The 24,402-nt window shown below is 44.8% G+C and overlaps 1 protein-coding gene across 1 annotated transcript in view; it reads right to left on the bottom strand.

Annotated features, from left to right (window-relative positions):
• The window catches only part of SLC25A25 (solute carrier family 25 member 25), a 47,780-nt gene extending 23,907 nt beyond the window's left edge, over nucleotides 1-23,873 (bottom strand). Inside the window, exon 1 of the mRNA XM_068248431.1 lies at nucleotides 23,464-23,873. Coding sequence (XP_068104532.1) covers nucleotides 23,464-23,799 — 336 coding nt within the window. The 5' untranslated portion in view covers nucleotides 23,800-23,873. The remainder of the gene's footprint in view (nucleotides 1-23,463) is intronic.
• Nucleotides 23,874-24,402: the final 529 nt, after the last annotated feature.

Below are 24,402 nucleotides of genomic sequence, written 5' to 3'. Positions count from 1 at the left end.
TACCAGCGTGATCAGGTTCTCATGGAAGCTGGCATTCTGCGAATCAAATGCCACACAGAGCTTTCAGGACACTGAACAGATTTTCATGGTTCTGGGAAAAATATAAAGTCCTGAATTGATTGCTACTTCAGCAAAATTGGTTACCATAACAGATTATTTAATCTACCCATTTATGGAAGATTGCATTTACGAAGTACCCTATTATAAACATCTCAAATACCCCGTACATAAGTATTAGTAGAGTACAAAGTATATAGGGTTGTATACACAATTATGGAGTGATGTGGAAGATGTCATGGTTTATTTTTCTTTTTATGAAAAAAAACATCTTACTGCAATTGTGTGACTAACATTTTTATGCAGTACGCCAACAGATACACAACAGGTCAGAAAAGATTGTATAAAATCGGTTACCATTTGTTGGGAAACTTTGCTTTAACCTTCAGGGTTTTTACCCTTTAAAAGGACAACTGTCGTGAGAGGGATATAGAGGCGGACCTATTTGCCTTTAAAGGGAAGGTTCAGGGAGGGTGGGTAAAAAATAAAAATCAATTTCCACTTACCTGGGGCTTCCTCCAGCCCGTGGCAGGCAGGAGGTGCCCTCGCCGCCGCCGCTCCGCAGGCTCCCGGTGGTCTCCGGTGGCTGACCCGACCTGGCCAGGCCGGCTGCCAGGTCGGGCTCTTCTGTGCTCCAAGGCCCGGAACTTCTGCGTCCCACGCCGGCGCTCTGACGTCATCGGACGTCCTCCGGGCTGTACTGCGCAGGCGCAGAACTACTGCGCATGCGCAGTAGAGCCCGGAGGACGTCCAATGACGTCAGTGCGCCGGCGTGGGACGCAGAAGTTCCGGGCCTTGGAGCGCAGAAGAGCCCGACCTGGCAGCCGGCCTGGCCAGGTCGGGTCGGCCACCGGGAGCCTGCGGAGCGGCGGCGAGGGCACCTCCTGCCTGCCACGGGCTGGAGGAAGCCCCAGGTAAGTGGAAATTGATTTTTATTTTTTACCCACCCTCCCTGAACCTTTCCTTTAAGAAACACCAGTTTCCTGGCTTTCCTCTGCCTCTAATACTTTTAGCCATAGACCCTGAACAAGCATGCAGTAGATGAGGCGTTTCTGACAATGGCCTCAATTCACTAAGATCATGCTGGAGATAAGGCTAGAGATAAAATATCTCTCACTGTGTGCAGGTAAGTTATCTCTTCATTCCTTAAAGTGAACCTCCAGACTAAAAAATCTACTCAGCAGAACTGAAAAGGCTTGGAGTTTCTTTAACAGTTTCACAGCATCAGAACTTTGTTTTTCTTACCAAAGCATCATTTTTTAGCTGCAATTTTAGCTAAGCTCCACCCATCAAAGAAAAAAAGCCCAGGCTTTTTTTCCCTGATGCTGTGCAGAGCATGATGGAATGTCCTATGTTATTCACGGTGCCTAGCAACTGGGAGGTGCGCTCAGGACACAGGACAGTTGGAACTGTGTATCATGGAACTGTGTATCATGCTCCCTGTCACCTCCTTTAAACCAAAAAGATGGCTGCCATCATGAAATCAAACATTTGGCTGTTCTTTTAAAACCGGGTTGGTAAGAGATTATATTATTTTAATTAACATAACTAATGTAACAATGACAGTATGTTTGTTTAGGCTGAAGTTCCTCTTTAAGTTACCTCTTCTGTAGCTAATTTACCTCCTCTGTAGTTCATTTCACACGCAGTTAACAGCCTGTCTAAACTCGAGTTATTTTAAGAATTGAAGAGTTAACTTAAAGACAGAAGAGTTAACTTTAGGTTCCTGAGGTAAAATGTCTCCTGAATACTACATGCCTTATCACCATGGTAACAACTCTAGAAACGTTATTAAAGACAGGAGATAAGCTTAGTGAAATGAGGCCAATGGCCTCAATTTACTAAGCTTATCTCCTGTCTTTAATAACGTTTCTAGAGTTGTTACCATGGTGATAAGGCATGTAGTATTCAGGAGACATTTTACCTCAGGAACCTAAAGTTAACTCTTCTGTCAGATATGACAAGATCAGCTGCATGTTTGTTTCTGCCGTGATGCAGATACTACTGCAGCCAAATAGATCAGCAAAACAGGCAGGAAATAAATATTGCAGCCTCCATATTCTTCTCACTACAGTTGTCCTTTAAGGTTCCTGACAATTGGCATTTCAGCTGTGTTGCTCTACCTCTAGCAACGCGTTTATATTTGCATGTCCTTTTTAGGGATAATATAGGTTTTCTTTGGGTAATTTTTTTTTCCAATAATTTTGTGATCTTCTAGTCATTCTACAGGGCAAAAATAGGTGGAGAGGCAGAAAAGACATTTTTCACAGGACAAGTGCCACAGTTCTAAAAACCCCTCAAAATATATTCTTTGGACGCACCATATTTCCATACTAGTTGTGCACGTAGCAGACCATTATACCCAGCCTGTGCGTCTGTAGCGAGTGGATGAGATCGCTAGTGCTATTAGTGCTAACTATTTTAATGCTACACTGTCACTTAAACCCCCCCCCCCCCAAATGTAATTTAGTGCATGAGCGTGCACACGCATGCAGAAGCACAAGCAGCGGGAGCACATGTAGAGGCGGTATTTAGTGCAGGCTAAGAGTCACTTCCAGGAGCACTAAAAACTGGATGTGAAACTCACGTCCAATACCATTCCTGACCCGATTCCATAAAACAGTTTTTGGTCTGTAGTGATGATCCTGTGGCTAAAACATTGAGTCTCATCTACAGCAACTAACCCCATTAGGTGTCAAGGCAAAACTCCTACTCTGTTCAAGTGTTGCTGTGTCTAGCAACAAACATTAGAAAGCCGATAACAGATTATTCCCATGATATTAACAAGGTCCTTTATTATATTGGAACAGTGTCTGTATATTTTACAGCCAAGACAACACTGTACAATCAGGACACCCAGTGACACAAGTATTAAGGTAGCCATACACTGGTCGATTTGCCATCAGATCCGACCAACAGATAGATCCCTCTCTGATCGAATATGATCAGAGAGGGATCGTACGGCTGCCTTTACTGCAATCAGATTGTGAATAGATTTCAGTATGAAACCGGACACAATCTGTGAACCTGCCGCTGCCCCCCCCCCCCCCCTACATTACCTGATCCGGCCGGCGCGTGCCCCCTGGTCTCCGCAGTCTTCTCCTCTGTGCACGCCTCCTCCAGCTTCCTGCCGGGGAAGTTTAAATAGAGGGCACTCTACTGTTTAAACTACCTGCTGGGACAGGAAGTTCAGTGAAGCTGGAGGAGCCAAGCACGGAGAAGGGACAGCGGAGACCAGGGAACACGCACCGGCCGGAGCAGGTAATATATTGCTGCTAGCGTTGGTCGGGCATTCAAACACCACTATCGACGCACTCACAACCCGCCGGCGATCGAGTGAAATCTTCCGCACGGACAGGACGGGAATGATTGATTTCGGACGGAAAATCATTCAGTCAGCGTTTGCGCAACGATTTTACAGCAGATTCGATCACAGTGATCAAATCTGTTGTATATCGGCGGGAAAATAGTTAGAATACATACTACTGATGTGAAGTTTAAATAAAAAAAAAAAAAAAAAAAAAAAAAAACTGGTGGATGTTCATTTGATAAAATACACAGAAATAGGCAACCCTAAGGGCTCTTTCACTCTACAGCCCTTTTTCAGTGTTTCAACACAAAGTCGAAACTTAGCGTTGACAAAGGTAAAATGAAAGTCCATAGACTCATTTTACCTTTCACACCCGACGCTGCGTTTCGAGGCGTTGCGGTACGACACACTCAGGAGCATTTTATCGTCGGGAAACTGTTTCCCCGTTGGGTTAAATTACTACCGCCGCTATTCAGCGTCACACTGCAGATTCCAGTCAACATGCTGCAGCCTATTCAACGCGTGCAGGAAACGGTTCCTCCACGTGTTAATGTGAAATAGGCCTCAATGCAGTGCAAAGCTATGGGAATGTCAATAGTGTAGTGCTCATTTGCATTGCAGGCAGAAAGGAAAGGTTTCAGTGTGGCCTCTTCTGTGAAATGACAGCCAGAACAAAGCCCCAGCTGTGCTTCCTCCCAACAGTGATGTGGATGCGGGGAAGGTACAGGATCTGCACACACCTCCTTCCCCTGTGCTCCGCTACCCAAGTGTGAGTCAATGCATCCCATTTACATGATCTCATCCTGGAATTCCTACACTACTCTGTCAGGGGCCCCAACCGCCAACTCAGCTGCTGCCTTCAGGCTGGAGACAAGCTGATACCAATCCTAGAGACAGGGAACAGATTACTTAAATTTAGCAGAGACCCATCAAGCAATTACAAGATCCAGAATTTAACATAATTAGAGACCCTTACAGTATGACTGGTGTCTGTACAACACAAATGAAACAAACATGCAGCTAATTGTCAGATTTGTCTAACAAATCTGATCAGCGTTCGGGGTCTATAGGTGTGTACACACTCACTACCGCCGGCAATGACTGGTCCGCCGGACTCTCCCACTGGGTGGACGTTCAGCCGACAGTAGCATGTATGTACGCGCTGTCGGCGGACTGATAAGGCTGTTTCTGAAAGATCCGCCCAGCAGATCGTTCAGGAACAGCCTTATCAGTCTGCCGACAGCGGATACACGCACTACTGTCAGCTGAACGTCCGCCCAGCAGGAGGGTCTGACGGACCAGTCGTTGCCGGATGTAGTGCGTGTGTACGCACCTTAAGGCTAAAAACATTAGAAAAGGGGAAAAAGGTCCTGGAACGAGTAATAGGAGGGAGTCCAAAGACAGCAAATGTCAACGGCACTGCTGCCACCAGATCAGTGCCATACAGTTATGCAATACTTTACACATCTGAGTTTGTGTGGGTGGGGGAGCATACAAGAACTTGCAGAATTTTATAAATGGAAAAAAAAAAAAAAAAAAAAAAAAAAAAAGCAGTAGTACAGGCATGTGGAATTCAAAGTAGCTTGAACTTAAAGGAGTTGACAACAAATTTGGTGCGGGTGGGATACAAAAGGGTCACATACAGATTGCCCAGCATGTTCATGGTGAACCAGAACTAAGACAAACTTCTGTATAGCAGAGATGGTGTTAAAGGGGAACTTCAGCCTAAACAAACATACTGTCATTAGTTATGTTAAGCAAGATAGGTAATATAATCTCTTACCCACCCAGGGGGCAAATATTTGTGATTTCATGGGGCAGCCATCTTTTTGGTTGAAAGGAGGTGACAGGGAGCACAAGACAGTTTCAATTGTCCTGTGTGCTGATCACCCCTCCCAGCTGCGCGTGCTAGGCTTCAAATCTCAAGAAAAAAAAAAAAAAAAAAAGAGAAGAGAACGACATCCCATCAAGCTTTGCACAGCTTCAGGGGAAAAATACACAGGCAGTTTTCTTCTGTGCAGCTAAAAATGAGGCTTTGGTAAGAAAAACCAAGTTCTGATGCCGTGAAAGTGTTAAAGTGGATCCGAGAAACTTTTACTCATTGCATAGTTGTGTTCCTTTCATATAGTTTGTAGGGCATTACTGGAACCAAATACTTTTTTTGTTTTGTTTTAATACTCTAATTCCCTATAAACTAAACAAGCCTCGCCCACAGCTTTTTCGAAGAGCCTTGGCACTGTAGCAAGGGCTTATGGGAGATCAGTCTGGGCAGGAGGAGGAGGTTACTAGCCAGAGATTATAGAGGCAGAGGGGAGGAGGAGAGCAGAGTGAATCTGTCACAGGCAGAGAGCTGGAGATGCTATCAGCTTTGCCTGTGTGTAATGTTTACAAACATGGCTGCTGTCGTATCACAGGAAAAAAATATATTCATATTCTGTTGAAGCTGTTTGCAGCTAGATTTGCTGTGTAAACTATCTAAACTTTAGATAAGATCTATACACAAGTTACTTTTACGAGTTTTTCATCTCGGATCCGCTTTAAACACCAAGCCATTTCAGTGCTGCTGAGTAGATTTTTAGTCTGGAGGTTCACTTTAATATGGGAGTGTTTCAAGGCACACCACACTTATGGCCCAGTGCACACCAAAAAACCTCTAGCAGATCTGCAAAAGATTTCAGAGCAATTCTAGGCAGGTTTTCTAAACATGCCTAGTGTTGGAGCGTTTTTGTGTAGCACATTTCAAATATTAATACAGTAAAGCGGTTACTGAACAGCTTCTGTAACAAAAACGCCTGGAAAACCGCTCTGAGCTAGTGTTTTTCAGAGCGGTTTTCCACTTTCCTATACTTTACCATTGATGCAGAAACGCCTCAGAAATCTTAAAAAATAAAAAAATAAAAAATGCTGCAGCCCCCACTCTGGTGTGCACCATTCCATTCACTTTCATTAGTGAAGCAGTTTTCCCCCTGCAAGCATTTTAAAAAAACGCTCCAGAACAGCTCTGGTGTGCACCAACCCTTTAACCACTTTCCCCACCACTACAGTATATCTACGTCAGCTGTGGCACCCTCCAAGCCACAGCGACGTAGATATACTGACCGGGCTGCAGCCCTGCTGTGCACGGTCGGGTGCGCTTCAGAGCGCACCCTCCGGCACTGCCAGCTGCAATACTAATTGGTGGAAGGGAACATGTTCCCTTTTGGCCAATTAGTCCACCCCCCTCCATGAATGATTGCTGCAGTAGTGAACTGCAGCGATCCTTCATCTGTCCCCCTCGGCGCACAAATAGTAAAAAAAAAAAAAAAAAAAAAAAAAATCCAGCAAGCAGCCTCACTCACCTACCTCGTTCCTGCGACGATCCTGAAGCCCGATCCTCCGATCACCGCTCTGCATTCAGCCACGTATTGCCGGTGACCCGGGTCCCGGCTTGATGACGTTATCAAGCCGGGACCCGGGTTACCGGCAAAATGCGGCTGACTGCAGGGCGGAGAACAGGATCGGGCTTCAGGACAGTCGCAGGAACGAGGTAGGTGAGTGAGGCTGCTTGCTGTTGGATTTTTTTTAGGATTTCTGCACGGAGGGGGGGTCATCTGGCTATCGATTCTGGGGGGTGGGGGTAGGATAAATAAAAGGGGGTTACATATTTGTTGGGGGGGCATCTAATTGACTAAGGGGAGGGGGGGGGATTTACTAATTTGGTGCATCTGGGCAACTGGGACAGTAATCATACTGGGGGCACATTTGGCTATAATGGGGGGCAGCATTAATCCTGGGGGTACATCTGGCCATAATGGGGTTAATCCTGATCCGGGGACACATGGCTATAAAGAGGGGCACTATTCCTAGGGGTGCGTCTGTCAATCTATTCTGGGGCTGTCAAACGCAGGGGACACGTGGCTAAGCTAGGGGGGCTGATATTGGGGACACATCTGGATATCTATACTGGGGCGACTAACTGGCGGCACAGTTATGTCAATCGCACTTTTTATTTCCAAACAGGAATTGGTCAAAATTGAGAAACAATGCATTTTTTAAAAAGTTTCCCACTTTTCCCCATTAAAATGCATAGAGAGGAACATTTTACTTCGTACCAAATACCCCCAATGAAAGCTTAGTTTGTCTTGAAAAAAAACGATATGATAATTTAAGTGGCACGAGTACAGATGAAGTTATTGCTGATTAAAAAGGGACACCGCTAAAGTGTCAAAACTGCTCTGGTCAATAAGGGGAAAACAAGGTCTGGATGCGAAGTGGTTAAAGGAGTTATCAAAATGTGCTGCCCCATGATATTCTTGCCCGGGGCTTCCTCCAGCCCCTTGAAGCTGACATGTCCCTCGCAGCATCTCCACTTGCAGCCACCGACCCCGGGTCCCCATCGGTGCAGAGACAGACCTCTACTGCACCAGCGCCGCTGTTCATCAAGTCCACGTTGTCCACAGTATTGCACAGGCGCAGTAGTTCTGTGGCTTCACAGTACACTGCAGACAACATGGACTTGGACAGCGGCATAAGTACAGTAAGGACAACCTTGAGATCGGCCTCTGCACCAGAGTGGAACCCGGGTCGGCGGCTGCAAGCAGAGATGATGCAAGGGACTGGAGGAAGCCCCTGGTAAGTACATCATGGGGCAGCACATTTTGATAACTTCTTTCAAAATGTGATGTGCCTTGAAACACTCCCACATTCACACCATCTCTGCTACACAGAAGTTTGCCTCAGTTGTGGTTCACCATGAGCTTGCTGGGCAATCTGTTTCTCTGCTATGTGACCCTCACGTATCCCACCCATGCCAAATTTGCTGCAGTGCAAAAATCACCAGTGAATGGAAATGTCTTTTTTTTGCAAAACGCTATTATTGTTATCGATAGCATTGTGCCACAGCTATTTTTCAAGATAAACATTGGAAACAAAAACCCACAAAAAAAAAAAAATTATATTTTTGTATTTTGAGCAAGCACGATTTAAATACATTTGCGATCGCTCTAAAATTGCAGAAAAACTACACATGTAGCACGTTTGCCTTGAATCAAGGCAGCGAGATTGCAATACAGTTTTCATTGCACAAGCGCTATTGTGATCGCCAGCGATTTGCAGTAAACAGCTGCTAATTTCTCTAGAGTGAATGGGCCCTCGTATAATCTGTGGCCTTGTAGTGTGATGAGCAGACAGGTTAGGCTATTATCTAAGAGCTGTGCTGATGAATTTTGTTCAGAATTACAGCAGGAGTGGAACACTGAACGTTACAAGCCTAATCTATAAACGGCACACCTATATTGAACAGTCTATCAAAAATAGGTTGGGCACAGGAAGAAAGAAAAAAGTGATATGGCCCCTTATAGCCACCCTTCTTTCAATGCATAATCTTTAATGAAGGAGGGAATGAGAAAGAAGGAGGGGGAACAACCGCACATCTGATTGGATGTCAGAGACAACTCCTTTACTCCTTTCTCCAGCTTTCTAAAAGAGACCCAGTGTTCCACTTCCAGAGATCCAGTATTCGCTTCATAATGAGATGGAAACCGTAGCCTCGTTCAGCATGCTAAGCTGGAGCAACAATCAATGGGCTGCAGTCACACAGGCCCCTAAAGAGTACCGAATGACAAGCCGATGCTGAGGGTTTCTGCTGGTGAATGAAGCTTACAAGTTTATTAATCACATTAGACAAATGTATTTAAATGAAGCCAGGAAACCTTGACACGCACAAAAGTGATCAGAATCTGGTCAAGTTAATAAAATGCTCAAATAAGGGGGAGGGAAAAGATGTTCAGACTAGGAACACATTACGCAATGAAAATCCATTGGGCTCTGTGCATATTGGACTTTGTATTAGCTTCTGCCTGATTTTGCAGCAGTTTCACAGATTTAATGGTGTGATTGCATTATCTTTGAAGGACTAGGGTGAGAATTTTTTGGCTTTACCCTGCACCCAAAATTTCCCGGCAGCTAAATTATAGCTACGCGCACACGGAGCCAGAAATCTTCCGTTCACAGATGTTCTTTGCCATAACGCAAATTAAACATGAGTGACCTGCTACTGGCCTCACCTAATGCGCTTCGGACAGATTATACAAAGCTTCTGAGGATGGACAGGTCATTTCATTGGGTCAGCATCAATTCATTCATCTTCTCTATTACACTTGTAGAATATAGACACTTGGTGACAAGGTGGACGGCTTAGGAATATGGATCACAACCTGCTAGCTTGGATATTTCCATTGTTTGTGGGATTTGTTGTGTGCCTGGTAGTCATCTTCTACAATGCATTGGTAACTAGATCACTAACATAGAAAAAGGGATGTAAAAATCTACTGTTTATGGAAACAAACTACATAAGTCCAGAACAGTATAAGCCTTTAATCGTGCCACACAGCAGAATTGTGCTTGCTCCCTAGGGTGACACTGTGGGCAACGACCACTATGCAGACATTTTGCTATAGCCAAATAGCATGTACCGTTTCTACAGAGGGGTGGAAAGATGATTAGGCAGCACACAATATAGTAGCTTGCAGAGGGTGAGGTAAGGAGGGCATCAATGTAGTTACTTAGCGGTGTCACTCAGGTTCACAGAGCTGAATCTATCTAAGGTCCTATTTCAACCAACATTCACAGCTCCACATGCGGCTTAACAGCAGTTCAAATCAATTTCACAGCTGAAAAAGCATTGGAAACCATGAGGGGAAAAAAAAAAAAAAAAAAAAACTCAGCTGTGTACAAGATGACTGTCATGTTGAGGCAGGTTCAAGGACCAGTACGTTTCTCACAGTCTGGCGATGAGCGAGAATGCTTTGGCCTTGACCACCCATAACATTGCTGGTATTTGTAAGCAATGTGAAATGATTAAGCAGCTGCGTTAAGTAGCATAGGGGTGGATGAAAAAGGAGTACATGCAGGTAATATATTTGGTACATACCTGCACATCCGCACCTGTGCCCTGAGCCCCCCCCCCCCCCAAAGCTATGTATCCACAGAAAAATATTAATGCTTCACTTCACATATGTTAACATATACTCCAAGGAGACCCATAGGATTTATACACAGCATTCAAATAAACAGATTGAAAAATCAGATAGGATCTATCAGAAATGATCGATTTAACCATCAATCTGATGGGAAAGGCATAAGCATGTAGAACATTTTGCTTGTACTTCCAATATATCCATTTTGGACAACTAACTAGTCAGCTTACATTGAAAAGATTTAATTACTCTCTAGTTCAGCCTGTCATCTATCATCTCCATGCTTTCCTAGTTCAGTTTGCCATTCAATTATATTTGCCTGTCCTCCCCAGTAGGTACCCTCGAAGGACAGTTTGACATCCCTGACCTAGCTAGTATAGGCTCAGGTACAGCTTCCTGCATCTCTGCTGCCTGATCGGTGTCCGGAAATCCTCAGCCATCTGCGGTGCAACAGGTTCTCTTTAAAAATGAGCTTCTCTGCAGTGTTGGCAGTCAGGTGACCAGGTCACAGGTGACCAAATTACAACTTAATTCAACTTCTCACAAGTGTGCTTTCAAAATGAGCATAGCTGCGGTGGCAGTCAGCTGACACAGGGAGAGATCAAATTACAACATGTGCTGTGCTGCTCAGTCACAGATGAAAGGGCATTCGTGTCTATTCTCTAAATACATGCAGGGTGCATGTCTGTTTTCCTTCGGTCCTCAGTCAGGTGACAAGTCACAGGTGGTGACAGGACAGGTGAGATCAAATTACAACGTTTGCTGCTTTGCCACAGATGAGGGAGAATTAGAGAATTAGGCTAAAAACTATGCATACAGGGTGCAGTTCTCCGTTTTCCTTGAATCTGTGCAAGAGTTCATGTCCACTTTAAAAATGCTGGAGGTGCAATGGTGTGGCGCTCAGGCAGGCCCTCTGGGTAATTGTCTCCCCACTCCCAGGGGACGTGTGGGAGGAGAGTGGGGGCTGAGTAGTGGTGGACTACTGTCTCAGGATATACCTTATGATGCTTTTCCTCCTAATTGTCTGCAGGGGGATCATCCCTGCCTCTGCTCCCAACTTGCCCTCTCTGTCCTCCGTTATTAGTGACATGGCGCCCGCCGCTCAGGCTCCTTCTTGGTCGCTCAGGGAGGATCATACAGTGTGCGCAGCACGCAGAGCCAGCATCCTTTCATGACACGCCCATCTCTTGCCCACGAGTGGCGGCCAGTGGTAATGGGCTCCGAGTGTGTACCAGGCTTTAGTGTGCTGCTTATCTTACTGCTGCAGAGGGGGAACACCTGCACACATTCTAGACTGGAACAAACAGTTACCTTGTGTTTATATAGCTGAACACATGTGCAGCAGGTAGCTATCATTTTATATAGTTTTGATCTTTAAAAAGTATGGACTACATGGGGTTTTTATAGGTCAGCTGATCTAAAAACGTATCCACAAGTCGGTAACCAACCTAATAATGATTAACAGCCGAGGGAAGAGTGTTTGCTCAGGTGAACTTGCAATGAATGGAAAGGTAAGCAAAAGGTACCAAGAGATTATGAGGAGGAAATGATCAGCATGTGAAGATCTTAAATGGATTAAAGAATTAATGGAGGCACAAAGGCAGGTTAATAAGACTTATCTTCTGTAAACGAGGCACTGGTCGCGTGCTAACATAGCAACATACCCTGCAGATAAAATAACCCTCTGGGATATTGAAAAACAGCAGACCTAAACAGAAAACCCTCCCTCTGAACTAAATCTAAAGAACCCGATCTGTAGATTGCGAGGGGCTGACAGGCAGCCACAGACAGGTGTATGTTTGCACACATGACCCAGCTGCCCTCAAGGTATTGCAGCAACCTGCACTCAATTAACACTTGGTTAAGCATGGGGAATGTAATGGGTACTGGGACACATTTGCACATAGGGAACTGGTTGCAATTGTATGAGGAAACAAAATAGGAGTTGGATACAAAGATCTTCAAAGCTCTCATTTGCACAAACTATTTTCATGGGAACTGGTGGCTGTCAAATGGTAACAAAGGAGTAAAATTCAGTTCTTGTTTACACTACATTGTATGTAGGGCAGAAGGGTCATTTATATGCAAATCCAAGTTTTAGACAACTTGATTAAGGAAAAAAAAGGGTTAATTAAAAATTACTCAACCTAACAGGAGATGTAATTAACAGGTACACAAGCCAGGTAGGTTACTTGCTGGCTTCGTTGTATGCTTGGGGCAGGGTATACAGGTGAAACTCTAAAAATTAGAATATCAAGCAAAGGTCCATTTATTTCAGTACTTAAAAAGGTGAAACTATATGAAATAGGAACCAGGTGTTTTGGATTAATTAGCTGATTAGAGTCTGACCCTTTGAGCCTAGAATATTGAACATTTTCACAATTTTAATGGTCTGAGATTTGGGGTTTTCTCAAATTGTAAGCCATAAATCAAAACAACAAATACCACCTTGAAATCTCATGTTGCATGTAAAGAGTATTTCATATACTGGTTTCACCTTTTAAATTGAATTAGTGAAATAAATGGACTTATGCACACCATTATATTTTTTTTAGTTTCCCCTGTAAAACCATTGGAGTTCCTCCATAGCTTGCCAGGCACAGCTAGCATGGTGCAACTTGACTTCTATACAATTATAAGATATGCTGTGTGATGTCAGCAGCTTGCATATATATATATACACTATGCATTTTAAAATACATGACAAACTAAACTGCATTCCTGTGACATCAAGGACATAATTAGATGGCAAATAGTAATGTGCTATGACAACATGAGACAAGAGCAGACTGCTGTAAGAAAAACATTTAGGTCGCCAGGCACTGGTATCTTCCACAGTGGTTTACACAGTACATAGTCATGTCACTAATAGTACTCCGTCACTTCTGTAGTCAGTCTAATGACGGCACAAAGAATAGCACTCTTGCCAGTTCAAAACTTGGCCTCGTCTATGTAGTGTGCATGTTTTCTCTGCGTTTGCATGGAGTTCCTCCAGACACGCTGGTTCCCTCCCATACTCAAACACACTGGTGGTTCCCACTAAAAATGGGCCAGAGGCCTGGAACTCATTCAATTCTATCATTTCAATGTAGTATGAGAGAGAACCTACACAAACTGCTCATAGTATCCAAATATCTGCTGGCCCTCACACACTACATGGAGGTGGTAAAATTCTGAAGGACAGTAAAATCATGGACCATAAACCGCTGCTGAAGTGGTCTTTACTGTTAATACATAATGCCCCGCCATAGCCTAAAAGGTGCGTACACACATCCTATCTTGGTTGGCCCATTCCCCAACTTCAGTGTAGTATTGAGGGACAAAAATTGTTGAATACTTTGAACATTTTGTAGGCAGGGCTGTGGAGTCAGAGCAATTTAGGACACCTGGAGTCGGATGATTTTTGTACCAAATTCACAGCTCTGGTAAGTATTGGTCTAAGGAGTCAGTCATTTTGGGTACCTGGAGTTGGTGGTTTCATAAATGGAAGAGCCAGAGTCGGATGATTTTTGTACCGACTCCGCAGCCCTGTTCGTAGGCAAGCCCTCATACCACTTGGACATGGGAACAGCGCTGCAAAGCAAAAGTCCTATCCACTGCAGCACTAGCACTGAGGGGGTCACATGATCAGCTCACCTGGAAACATCCGGAAGGGGGAACAGGACCTTTACCCCACAAAGAGCTGACTGGTTTGTCTAATTAACAAAAGGCTGAATGGACAGATAACGCATGCTATATGAAGGTGAGAAGATTGGCCAAAGTGTGTACAGTACCAGGCTTTAGGTAATGAAGCTCACCTCGTGTACATAGCTTTTATAAGTAGATGCCACATCCTAACTACAAATATGCAACAATTTTACAAAACGAATTGATTTGCCAAATTGGGTGGCAATCAAAGTCTTTAGCACCATTTGTAAAAAAAAAAAAAACAAAAAAAAAAATAAACTCTGATATATGTTGGTTTCTTGACTGGAATTACTGGAAGTTTTGTATTAGATCTACCTGTATGGCGTGCGCAGGAAGCCTGCAGCGAATCTGTCTGCAGTAAGTGGGGGGTGTCCTTAGCAATTCCTACAAAAATGAATGGCGTCATCCCCAAGCTATTTCAGGAATCCCTTTCCCAGGCTGCCCTGGGGCACCTCCTAGTCAGTTGCTAATAGCCTCCATTTGCTAGATAATAGAATCAACATAACTTCACACAAAAGCCACACTTCCTGCACCAGAAGGCTCCAGCACTGCAGCCACGGATGTCTCCAACCTATCTCACAAAGGCATCCCTGACTCAAGCAATTATTCCTGCAGGAGACTGGAAAATATAATACACGGATACAGAACTGTTTGCTTTGCCTCACACTGTACTCGGTCAGTCATTAGATGTTACAAATAAATTCTAAGCCAATGTTTGAAAAGAATCCTGTAATTCAGCAAATAATTCATTTTATCACTGTAGTCCCAAAGCCCAGATAAAGCTGCTACTCGGGATTCCAACTGATATATATAAAAAAAAAAAAAAAACCCATCTTAAAAAATGAATTAGAGCATGCTGGAAAACTACACCTAATCGCTATTCTACCGTTCTTGCAAGCAGCAGCTGTCACTCACCCTCCCCATAAAGCAGAATATGCCACTGGCTTTGCACAGGAAAAGGCATCCCAAAATATAATACGCATATTAAGTTTCCGTTTCCTTGGTTGCCCCAAGTGACAAAGGCCTCTTTCCCATGGGCAGCAGAGGGGCCATGTATCAATTGTTCCAGTTCCCTGGCCAGGGACTTGCTGGCACTCACCACTTTCAAAGGACAGGCGGCCCACCTATGGAGTTGCATGTGAGCACTGCGGTTGCCATCCTCAGACACTAGGAGACTTTTTGTCGCTAGGTATCACCACAATGTGCCAAACGTTGCCATTCGACCGCATGTAATTGCAGCAGAGAAGCTGAAGTGCCCAAAAGAAAGTTCAGATGCCTGTGGAAAAGAGGTCTTGGGCCCAGTGCACACCAAAATCCTCTAGCAGATCTGCAAACCGCTAGAGGTTTTTGAATCAGATTTTCAGAGCGATTCTAGGCATGTTTAGGCTGCTTTCACAGTGAGACGTTAAAGGCGCATGTTAGTGCAGCCTGTAACGCAGCCCACCGCACAGTAATGAAAAATCTATGGGCTGTTCACAGTGCCCACGTTGCGTTACATTGTAACGCAGGACGTCAGTTGAATGTGCTGCATGCTACGGCGTTCTGCACGGCAAAGCCGCGTTAGACTGCTTGCATATGCTCAGTAGTGTTGGAGGAGGTCTTCCCTCCTCCTCCGCCAGCCACATGGCTAATTAATATTCACTGCACTGTGTGACATGCAGTGTTTACTTCCTGGAGCGCCGCTCTGTGCGGCAATTGGCTGGCGGGACCACGTGATGCCGCATGCGTCCAAGAGTACGCATCGCGGCATCACGGATGCCAGAGTGAGCTGCACAACGCGGCTCACTCTGACGTCCACATCTAAGAGCACCAGGCGTTGCGTTAGGGGCACGTTATGCAACCATAACGTCCCCTAAAACGAAACGTCTTGGTGTGTAAGTAGCCTTAAAGAGATTTTATAAACATGCCTAGTGTTTTTTGGAGCGTTTTTGTGTAGCAGATTTCATATATTGTTACAGTAAAGCTGTTACTGAACAGTTACTGTAACAAAAACGCCTGTCAAACCGCTCTGATCTAGCGCTTTTCAGAGCTGTTTGAGCTTTTCCTATACTTTACACTGAGGCAGAAACGCATTTGCAAACCGCAAAAATGCTGCAGGAGCCACGTTCGCGGTTTGCTAAAAAACCTCAAACCGCTGGTGTGCACCATCCCATAGAGATACATTAGCCAAGTGCTTTCACAGGCGGCAGCGGTTTTGATAATGCTACCAAAAACGCTTGGTGTGTACCGGCCCTTGGTTCAGCGTTTCTCAAACCTCTTCCCGTGACTCAACAGTGCATGTTTTGCAGGTAACCTCATCTATGCACGGGTGGGGTAGTGTCTAAGCAAGGTGGAATCCATGTAGCTGGGACACTTATTACCCCACCTGTGCATAGGTGAGGTTTCCTGCAAAACATGCACCGTTGGAGAGTCACGAGGACAGGTATGAGAAACACTGCCTTGGTTCATTGAATGTATGATACAAAACTATAGAATGGGGTGAAATAGCTGTAATCAGTACAACTTGACAGCTTTTCTTTCAATGCACCCAAGTGGAGTGACAGAGGGGCCTACATTATATCTGGAGTATAATACCACACTGTGCATTTGTACAGATCCAGTGAATATGTACTGATCTCAGGGCAATGGGTTGTAGGTTATACAGACTTCTGTCAAATAGTGCAGTGTTCTCCCCAGAAATTTTTTCCAGCCGGGTGGCATGAAGTAGTAGCTGGGTGGGGTGAAAAAGTAGCCGGGTGGCGAGATGAGAGAATGCAGGGCCAGTGCTTCTGTGAGCAACTCTGCTCACAGTATAGGAGGAGATGAGCCGATGACAGCCGGGTGCCCACCAAAACTAGCCGAGTGGAGCACCCGGCTAAAAGAGCCTGGGGAGAACACTGTAGTGACTGGGCTTTTGCCTTGGTCCACTGATAACATGCTTCTGCCACTCTACACTGGCAGTAAGCGTCTGTGTGGCAGTACACGGGATGGTCATCGGCTCCACCCACCACAAAACGCAGTCACTGGATGGCAGCATTCTAGCATGTGCAGGAACAGCCTCTGATCACTCATCCTATCTACTCTTCTACTGCTGGCTGCAATTGAGGATGTATTTTGGGGAGAAAGGAAAACAATCTGCTGCTGTAAATCAGATTTCAAAGCAAAACTAGCCTTCAGATACAAAAAAATAAAAAAAAAATATATGGCACAACAATGTTGAAGTCTCCTTGAGAAGAAACTCCCTATGGCTCCCAATGTTTAGGAATGAAAGAAAGAAGAAATATTGACGGTTGAGGGAAAAAAAATAAAATAAAAAAAGCTTTTCTATGATACTCCAAAGGATGAAAAGAGAAAAACTGTTTAAACACAAGCCGGTATTGGCAAGACAATACACAGTATTCGTTTTATATCTCCATCACACAAGACAAAAGAATTCTCAGAGCCTGGGGTTTGCTAACAAAAGCGCTGCCTCAAACTGGACCACTAAATTGAGATCACTATCTAAAAGTCACCATCTGTGGAAACAATGCTGAAACCTATAGCACATGATGCACTGTACAAACAAACCTTAAACTCTTATCACTATTTAAACATTGACTTTGCATTGCAAATGATATGAACCTGTAAAGATCTCAGTGACATGGCTAATAGAGTCAAGGCAATGAAAAAAAAAAAAAAAAAAAGTGGTGCGCATCTGTGTACATTTGTCATAAATAGATGTAACTACAGCTAGATTTTTGCTACACAAATTTGCAGCAGCATACAAAGACATACTGACAAGACAGTTTAGAGCACTTTTTCTAAGTGTGTAAAGTGTCTTCCCCACCTGCACTATAGCATGCTGGAAAAGGCCTGAAACATATCAAAGATAAGTGTTCCCCAGAATTTTTTTCTCCAGCCGGGCGACAAAAATAACCTGGTGGGGGCAAGGTAAGAGAATGCAGGGCTGGTAAGTCTCTGCAAAAACTGCTTACAGCAGAGGAGGTGGTGAGCTGATGACAGCCGAGTGCACACCAAAACTAGCCGGGTGGAGCACCTGGCTAAGAGCCTGGGAAGAACACTGAATGATATTTTGGATAACCATTGCTGCAAATGTGTATAGGGCTTTACTTTGATAGAAAACCATCAGAGGTCGCATAAAATCAAGCCAACAGAAAACTTCAAATTCACTAATAGTCTGCAATAAAATTGAAGCACCAAACTATTTAGCTCTTAAAATGAACCTCCAGACTAAAAATCTACTCGGCAGCACCGAAAAGGCTTAGTATTTCTTTAACAGTTTCACGGCATCAGAACTTTGTTTTACTTTCCCAAGCCTCATTTTTAGCTGCACAGAAAAAGACTGCCCGGGCATTTTTCCCCTGATGCTGTGCAAAGCATGATGGGAATTCTGATCTCATTCTGCTTTTTTGGTGAATTTGAGATTTGAAGCCTAGCGCATGCAGCTGGGAGGGTGATCAGGACAGTTGGAACTGCATCTCATGCTCCCTGTCACCTCCTTTCAACCAAAGAAAAAAAAAAATTACAGCCCCCATGAAATCCCAAACATTTGCCTGTTCTTGTAAAACAGGGTGGGTAAGAGATTATGTTACCCATCTATTTTAATTAACATAACTAATGAAACTTAATGACAGTATGTTTGTTTAGGCTGAAGTTCTCCTTTAACATAAGCTACCCCATCATTCACTAGCTTGATCTTCAAGCTTTAAGTAAACTTTAGGTTTAATTAATAGATTGGACTTCTGTCCAACCCAATATATAGAGGAATGCAGCACCAAGTGGTTGAACATCTATCTATCTCAAAAACAATGCCACATAAGTTACTGCAGACAATCTGAAACAAAATATACTTGTGTTTAAAATTATGAGTATTCAAGCTATGAGTCTATGTAACCACGGCAGGAGCTCATTATGCCTTCAGGACTGGTTTCACAGTGGGACGTTACAGGCGCACGTTAGAGCAGCCTGTAACGCAGCCCACCGCACAGTAATGAAAAATCAATGGGGCTGTTCACAGTGCGGACGTTGCGTTACATTGTAACGCTGCGTCACAAGACAACGTACTGCATGCAGTACTTTGGACGCGGCTGAGCCGCGTTAGACTGCTTGCACATGCTCAGTAACATTGGGGAGGAGCGGAGCGCGGCCAGGCACATGGCTAATTAATATGCACTGCACGTTATGACGTGCAGTGTTTACTTCCTGGAGCAGCCGCTCTGTGCGGCGATTGGCCGGCGGGACCACGTGATGCCGCATGCGCACAAGAGTGCGCATCACGGCATCACTGACGCCAGAGTGAGCTGCATAACGCGGCTCACTCTGACGTCCAGATCCAGCACCACCAGGCGTTGAGTTAGGGGGACGTTATGCGACCTTAACGCCCCCTCTAACGCAACGTCCTGGTGTGAAATTAGCCTCAAGAATTCTAAACTCACTGCTTGTTTAATTAGCTCTTGTCCACAACACATCTTCATAAATAGCTCAGAAATCTCTGGCAGTGAACCCTTCATCTCCAGAGGATGGAGCACATCCAATTAAATGCCAGAGATGCCGCTTCTATTACCACAAGACATGCACAAGCTTCTCTTCCTGCTAAAAAACTGAGTAGAAAGGCCTACCAAAACACCCTGTCAGCATTCTCCATTATGCATAGAAACAGAATGTTTCAGTACTAGCCTAAAGGCTAGTGACGTTTCTGTACAGTCTGACAGATCAAAGCCTGTCCTCCTGCGCATGCACAATAAGTTTATGAATTTGGGAAAGATCAACTGCATTCCATCTGTTGCAGAGAAAGCATCAAGGAAGTTATATTTGAGAAGGTAGGAGGCGCCAGGTATAGGTTTGTGGTAGCTACTATACCACTAGGATAGATTCTATATGGTAGAAAATAGGAAAATAAATAGAGGTTTAGCAGGGTATAGACACAAGTAGAGGTTCAGAGTTTAAAAAGTCCAGTACACCAATAAAATCGACAACGCGTTTCATGGCTGATAGCCGCTTCCTCAGGTCAATAAAAGTGATACTGTAGGGGGGGGGGGGGGGTCAGGGGAAAAGGAGTTGAACTTACCTGGTGCTTCTAATGGTCCCCCACAGACATCCTGTGCCCACGCAACCACTCCCCAATGCTCCAGCCCCACCTCCCATTCACTTCTGCAATTTCAGACTTTAAAGTCTGAAAACCACTGCGCCTGCGTTGCCGTGTCCTCGATCCCGCTGATGTCACCAGGAGCGTACTACGCAGGCCTAGTATGGTCTGTGCCTGCGCCGTGCGCTCCTGGTGACATCAGCGGGAAAAAGGACACAGCGATGCAGGCACAGTGGTTTTCAGACTTTAAAGTCTGAAATTCTAGAAGTGAACCGGAGGCGGGGCCAGAGCATCGGTGAGTGGCTGCGCCAACACAGGATGTCTGCGGGGGACCGTTAGAAGCCCCGGGTAAGTTCAACTTATTTTCCCCCGACCCCCCATACAGTATCCCTTTAACAACAGTTGTTACCCCTTATGTATTAAGGGCGATTTAGTCGAGGGCTCTCGACTGACAAATCATTTTTTTGGAGTAACGACCACCTAGGAACCAAAGGCCGGGTAGGGACGGTATATCCCCAACCTGCTATCATGAGTGGTTGCCTTTACTGCAACCCACCTTTGTGAGTATAATCTATTGTTTATTGAATAAACCCTGATCCATTAACAATATTGCACCAGATTGGGCTCCCGGATCTCTCTGTGCTTTCTCCTTGTGCCACTCTACATCAAGGAAGTTAGAATTTCAAGTTTCACAAACTTGATAGCAAAAGGAGTTGCAAAGCTCTTACATCCATTATAAACCCACACCAAAGAAAACTGACAGAGTACAAACTATCAGATATCTAGTTATGCAGGGAAATTTCAAAAAAACTGAACATTGCATCCCTATGGGCTCATTTCCACTGGACTGCCCCCTCCGTTTCAGACATGGCAACAGTGCTACTGCAAAACTGCAGCCAAATTGCTTAGCTATGGCATGGCTACAGTGCATGCTGCGGGAAACTCTAGGATGCCACCTACCACCGCGATTCGGACGACAAGCCATTGCCCAAACAGGCAGCGATTCCCAGTCCAGATCACCTGCAGGGAAATGCTGCAGATACATAACAGATTTGACCCTAGCTGAAATGTGCCCTAAAGATCTACTCTGAGATTACCCCATCATGAGGGTCAAAGCATACCAGAGCTAACAATAATTCAAGCTTCCTGGCTGCAAATTTGCTCTTCTGGCTACAATACTCTAAATGACTCACTGGATGTTGTCAAATTACTCATCAATCACACAGGTCATGTGTTCTGGTATTCCTGTTCTGCATCCTTGATCTGGTACTGAACACTTCATGAAAATACCAAAGCCAGATGAATACTTTACATAGGTATTAGCACCATGCTTATATTGGCACCATACTTATGCATGACCATCTACACTACACCTACTATTTGTGATGATCAACTGTGGAACATCCCACTTGTAACTACAGACTGGCAGCTACAGATCAACAGCAACCACTAATAAGCAACCTGTGTATGGATGCCTTTTGTGACAATTCAACATCACCACCAGAATCTCAATAGAAATTCACCATGAAATCTATTGAAAAACCTACAAGTCATCAATCTTACTACGTCGATTCGATTGAAATGTACTTTCTGGTCGTAAGGTTGATCGATTTTTGCCCATAATCAACATTATGGATCATCAATCTTCCACCATTCCCTCTCCACATCTAATGTACTGCCCAGCCCGTTCATTTTGAATGATTTATTTTTGCCACAAATCAAAAAAATTATGATCGATGAAGCCAGTTGCATCGCAGATAACTGCCACATTTTATTACAGGGATTGAATCTGCTAGTACAACACAATACATGTATGCCTGCTTTGCAATCAATGCAGCTCATCTTTGCTCACCATACAATCTCGATTGTACAATATTACACTTTCACGTTGATTGAAAGCCTACCAAGACAACCTGTTCAAAGTATTCTCAATCTGTTGATCCTTCTACTAATAAAGCCCCATCTACACTCTACAATTGCACACATGATCAATCAAATTTGATTGGATCAAATTCAATTGGATAGATTAAATCAAACATTTCCAATCAGGATTCAATCAGTGTGGTAGATTTTGCATTGCTAACTATGCAAAATCTAACACACTACCGATCGAATCCCAGACATCAATCCAATCAATCGCATGTGGAATTGTGTGGTGTAGATGGGGCTTAGAGGAATATTGTAAGGGGGCGGGGGGGGGGGGGGGTGGAAGGGGGAAAATAAGTTGAATTTACCAAGGGCTTCCAATGGTCCCCTGCAGACGTCCTGTGCCCACGCAGCCACTTACCGATGGCCCCACCTCCGGTTCACTTCTGGAATTTCACACTTTAAAGTCTGAAAACCACTGCACCTGCATTGCAGTGTCCTCACTCCTGCTGATGTCACCAGGAGCGTACTGCGGAGGCACAGACCATACCGTGCCTCCGCAGTACGCTCCTAGTGACATCAGCGGGAATGAGGACACGGCAACGCAGGTGCAGTGGTTTTCAGACTTTAAGGGCTCTTTTCCACTATGAAATGTGATCGTGGTTCAATTTCCACCATGCGATTGAGCTACTATACTCATTATAGTCCAGCTCAATCGCATACAAAACGCAGCAGGACGACGATTGCGCTTTGACCAAAATCGCATCGCAATCGGATCGCACTAATGGAAATTGCTGCTGCAGTTTCCATTAGTTTAATGTACCTTGCGATTTGCGATCAGAAGCAAATCACAGTAAGGGCCTGTACACACTGAAAAACGCAGGCAAAAACGCAAGCGCATGCGTTTTTACAGTGCCTGTAGTTTTAAAAACGCATGCGCTTTTGCCTGCGTTTTTTGTGCGTTTGCGTTTTTCTTGTAATTGCTGATTGGCTAAAGAATCCTTTGTTTTTTTTCTAGTTTACATTTCAACAGGAATCAGGACATTGCAGAGTCTTCTGGGATACTGACTTCTGAAAAACGCAGGCAAAAACGCATGCGTTTTTAATGCGTTTTTCATGCGCTGCGCTTAAAAAAGCGCAGCAGGCACTGCGTTTGCGTTTTTTTAAAAACGCATCGCACCAGTGTGTACAAGTCATCACGATTTTCATTCTTTTTCAAAAGACCTTGCGTTTTTAAAAACGCATGCGTTTTTAAAAACGCAACGCAAGCGCAGCAGTGTGTACAGGCCCTAAAGTGAAATTCCAGAAGTGAACCGGAGGCGGGGCCAGAGCATCAGTAAGTGGCTGCGCAGGCACAAGACATCTGCAGGGGACCATTGGAAGCCCTGGGTAAGTTCAACTCATTTCCCCCGACCCCCTACAGTATTCCTTTAAGATTTAGTAATACTGTACAACCAATATCGTATGACCAATAAAGATTTAGGAAAAATCGAAGAGTGTATAGCCTGTTTCAGCGATCTCACCATCAGCTCCACCTCCGTCCGGTGCACTCCGAGCTTCTTAAGCCCCGCCGCCAGGTCATTGACGCAGATCCCTCCATCCTGGTTCACGTCGAGGATTTGAAAGAGGACCTCCAGCCGGCGCTGGTACTCGGGGCCCCCGCACACAGTTCCCCCGCACGGGTCCGCGCCTAGGGCAGCCGACAGTGATGTGGGGGTGTCGTGCGTGTGGAGTCCGCCCAGCGTGTCACACTGGCAGAACACTCCGCTCAGCAGCGGAGACACCAATGTACGGGGAACGGCCATAGAAGGGAGGCCGGCGTCGAGCAGCTGCTGGTTAATCCGCGATTCGTCCAGCATGAATTCCTTCTCGTTCCTCTCACTGATCACCAGCCGGTATATGGCGGCAGGAAGCGCATCACCTCACACCTTCCCTCCGCCGCCACGCCCCCTGCACATGACTCGCCAGCCTGGAATCTCCATCCTATCGGGGCGTAGCCGAAGCCACGAGGAGTCGAGCCCTTCAAACGTCACATTCCCACTAACCAATCAGCACAAGGAATTTAGGAGGGAATTTTAAATACGGTCTGTTTTAAGTAAAAAATCTCTCTACTACCGCGGAGTTCAAAAATCCCTCTACCTGTGGTCTTCTATAAGGCATTTATTGAAAAAAATTCTCCTTTCCTGAACGCGTTTTATAGTAAATTTTAACTTATAGCATTAGCCAATGAAAACACTGTATTACTGATTGACAGAGTGTCGAACCAATCAAGAAGAGACTACTGAATACGCGTTTGAATGTGAACCAATAACGACAATGTGGAGATGATTGACATGACTGTTAACCAATCACAAAGTAAATATGCTATTAGGCTATTTCATAGCGGGGGACCACACTATAAGTTGAGACATAACATTTTCAACCAATCAGGGACAAGCTGTGAGCCACGCAGCTTCTGAGAA

Source organism: Hyperolius riggenbachi, chromosome 8 (assembly GCF_040937935.1).
Source record: "Hyperolius riggenbachi isolate aHypRig1 chromosome 8, aHypRig1.pri, whole genome shotgun sequence".
In the NCBI taxonomy this organism is placed as follows: Eukaryota; Metazoa; Chordata; class Amphibia; order Anura; family Hyperoliidae; genus Hyperolius; species Hyperolius riggenbachi.
The sequence above is the reverse complement of the archived record's forward strand: the minus strand, read 5'-3'. Positions and strand labels throughout refer to the sequence as shown.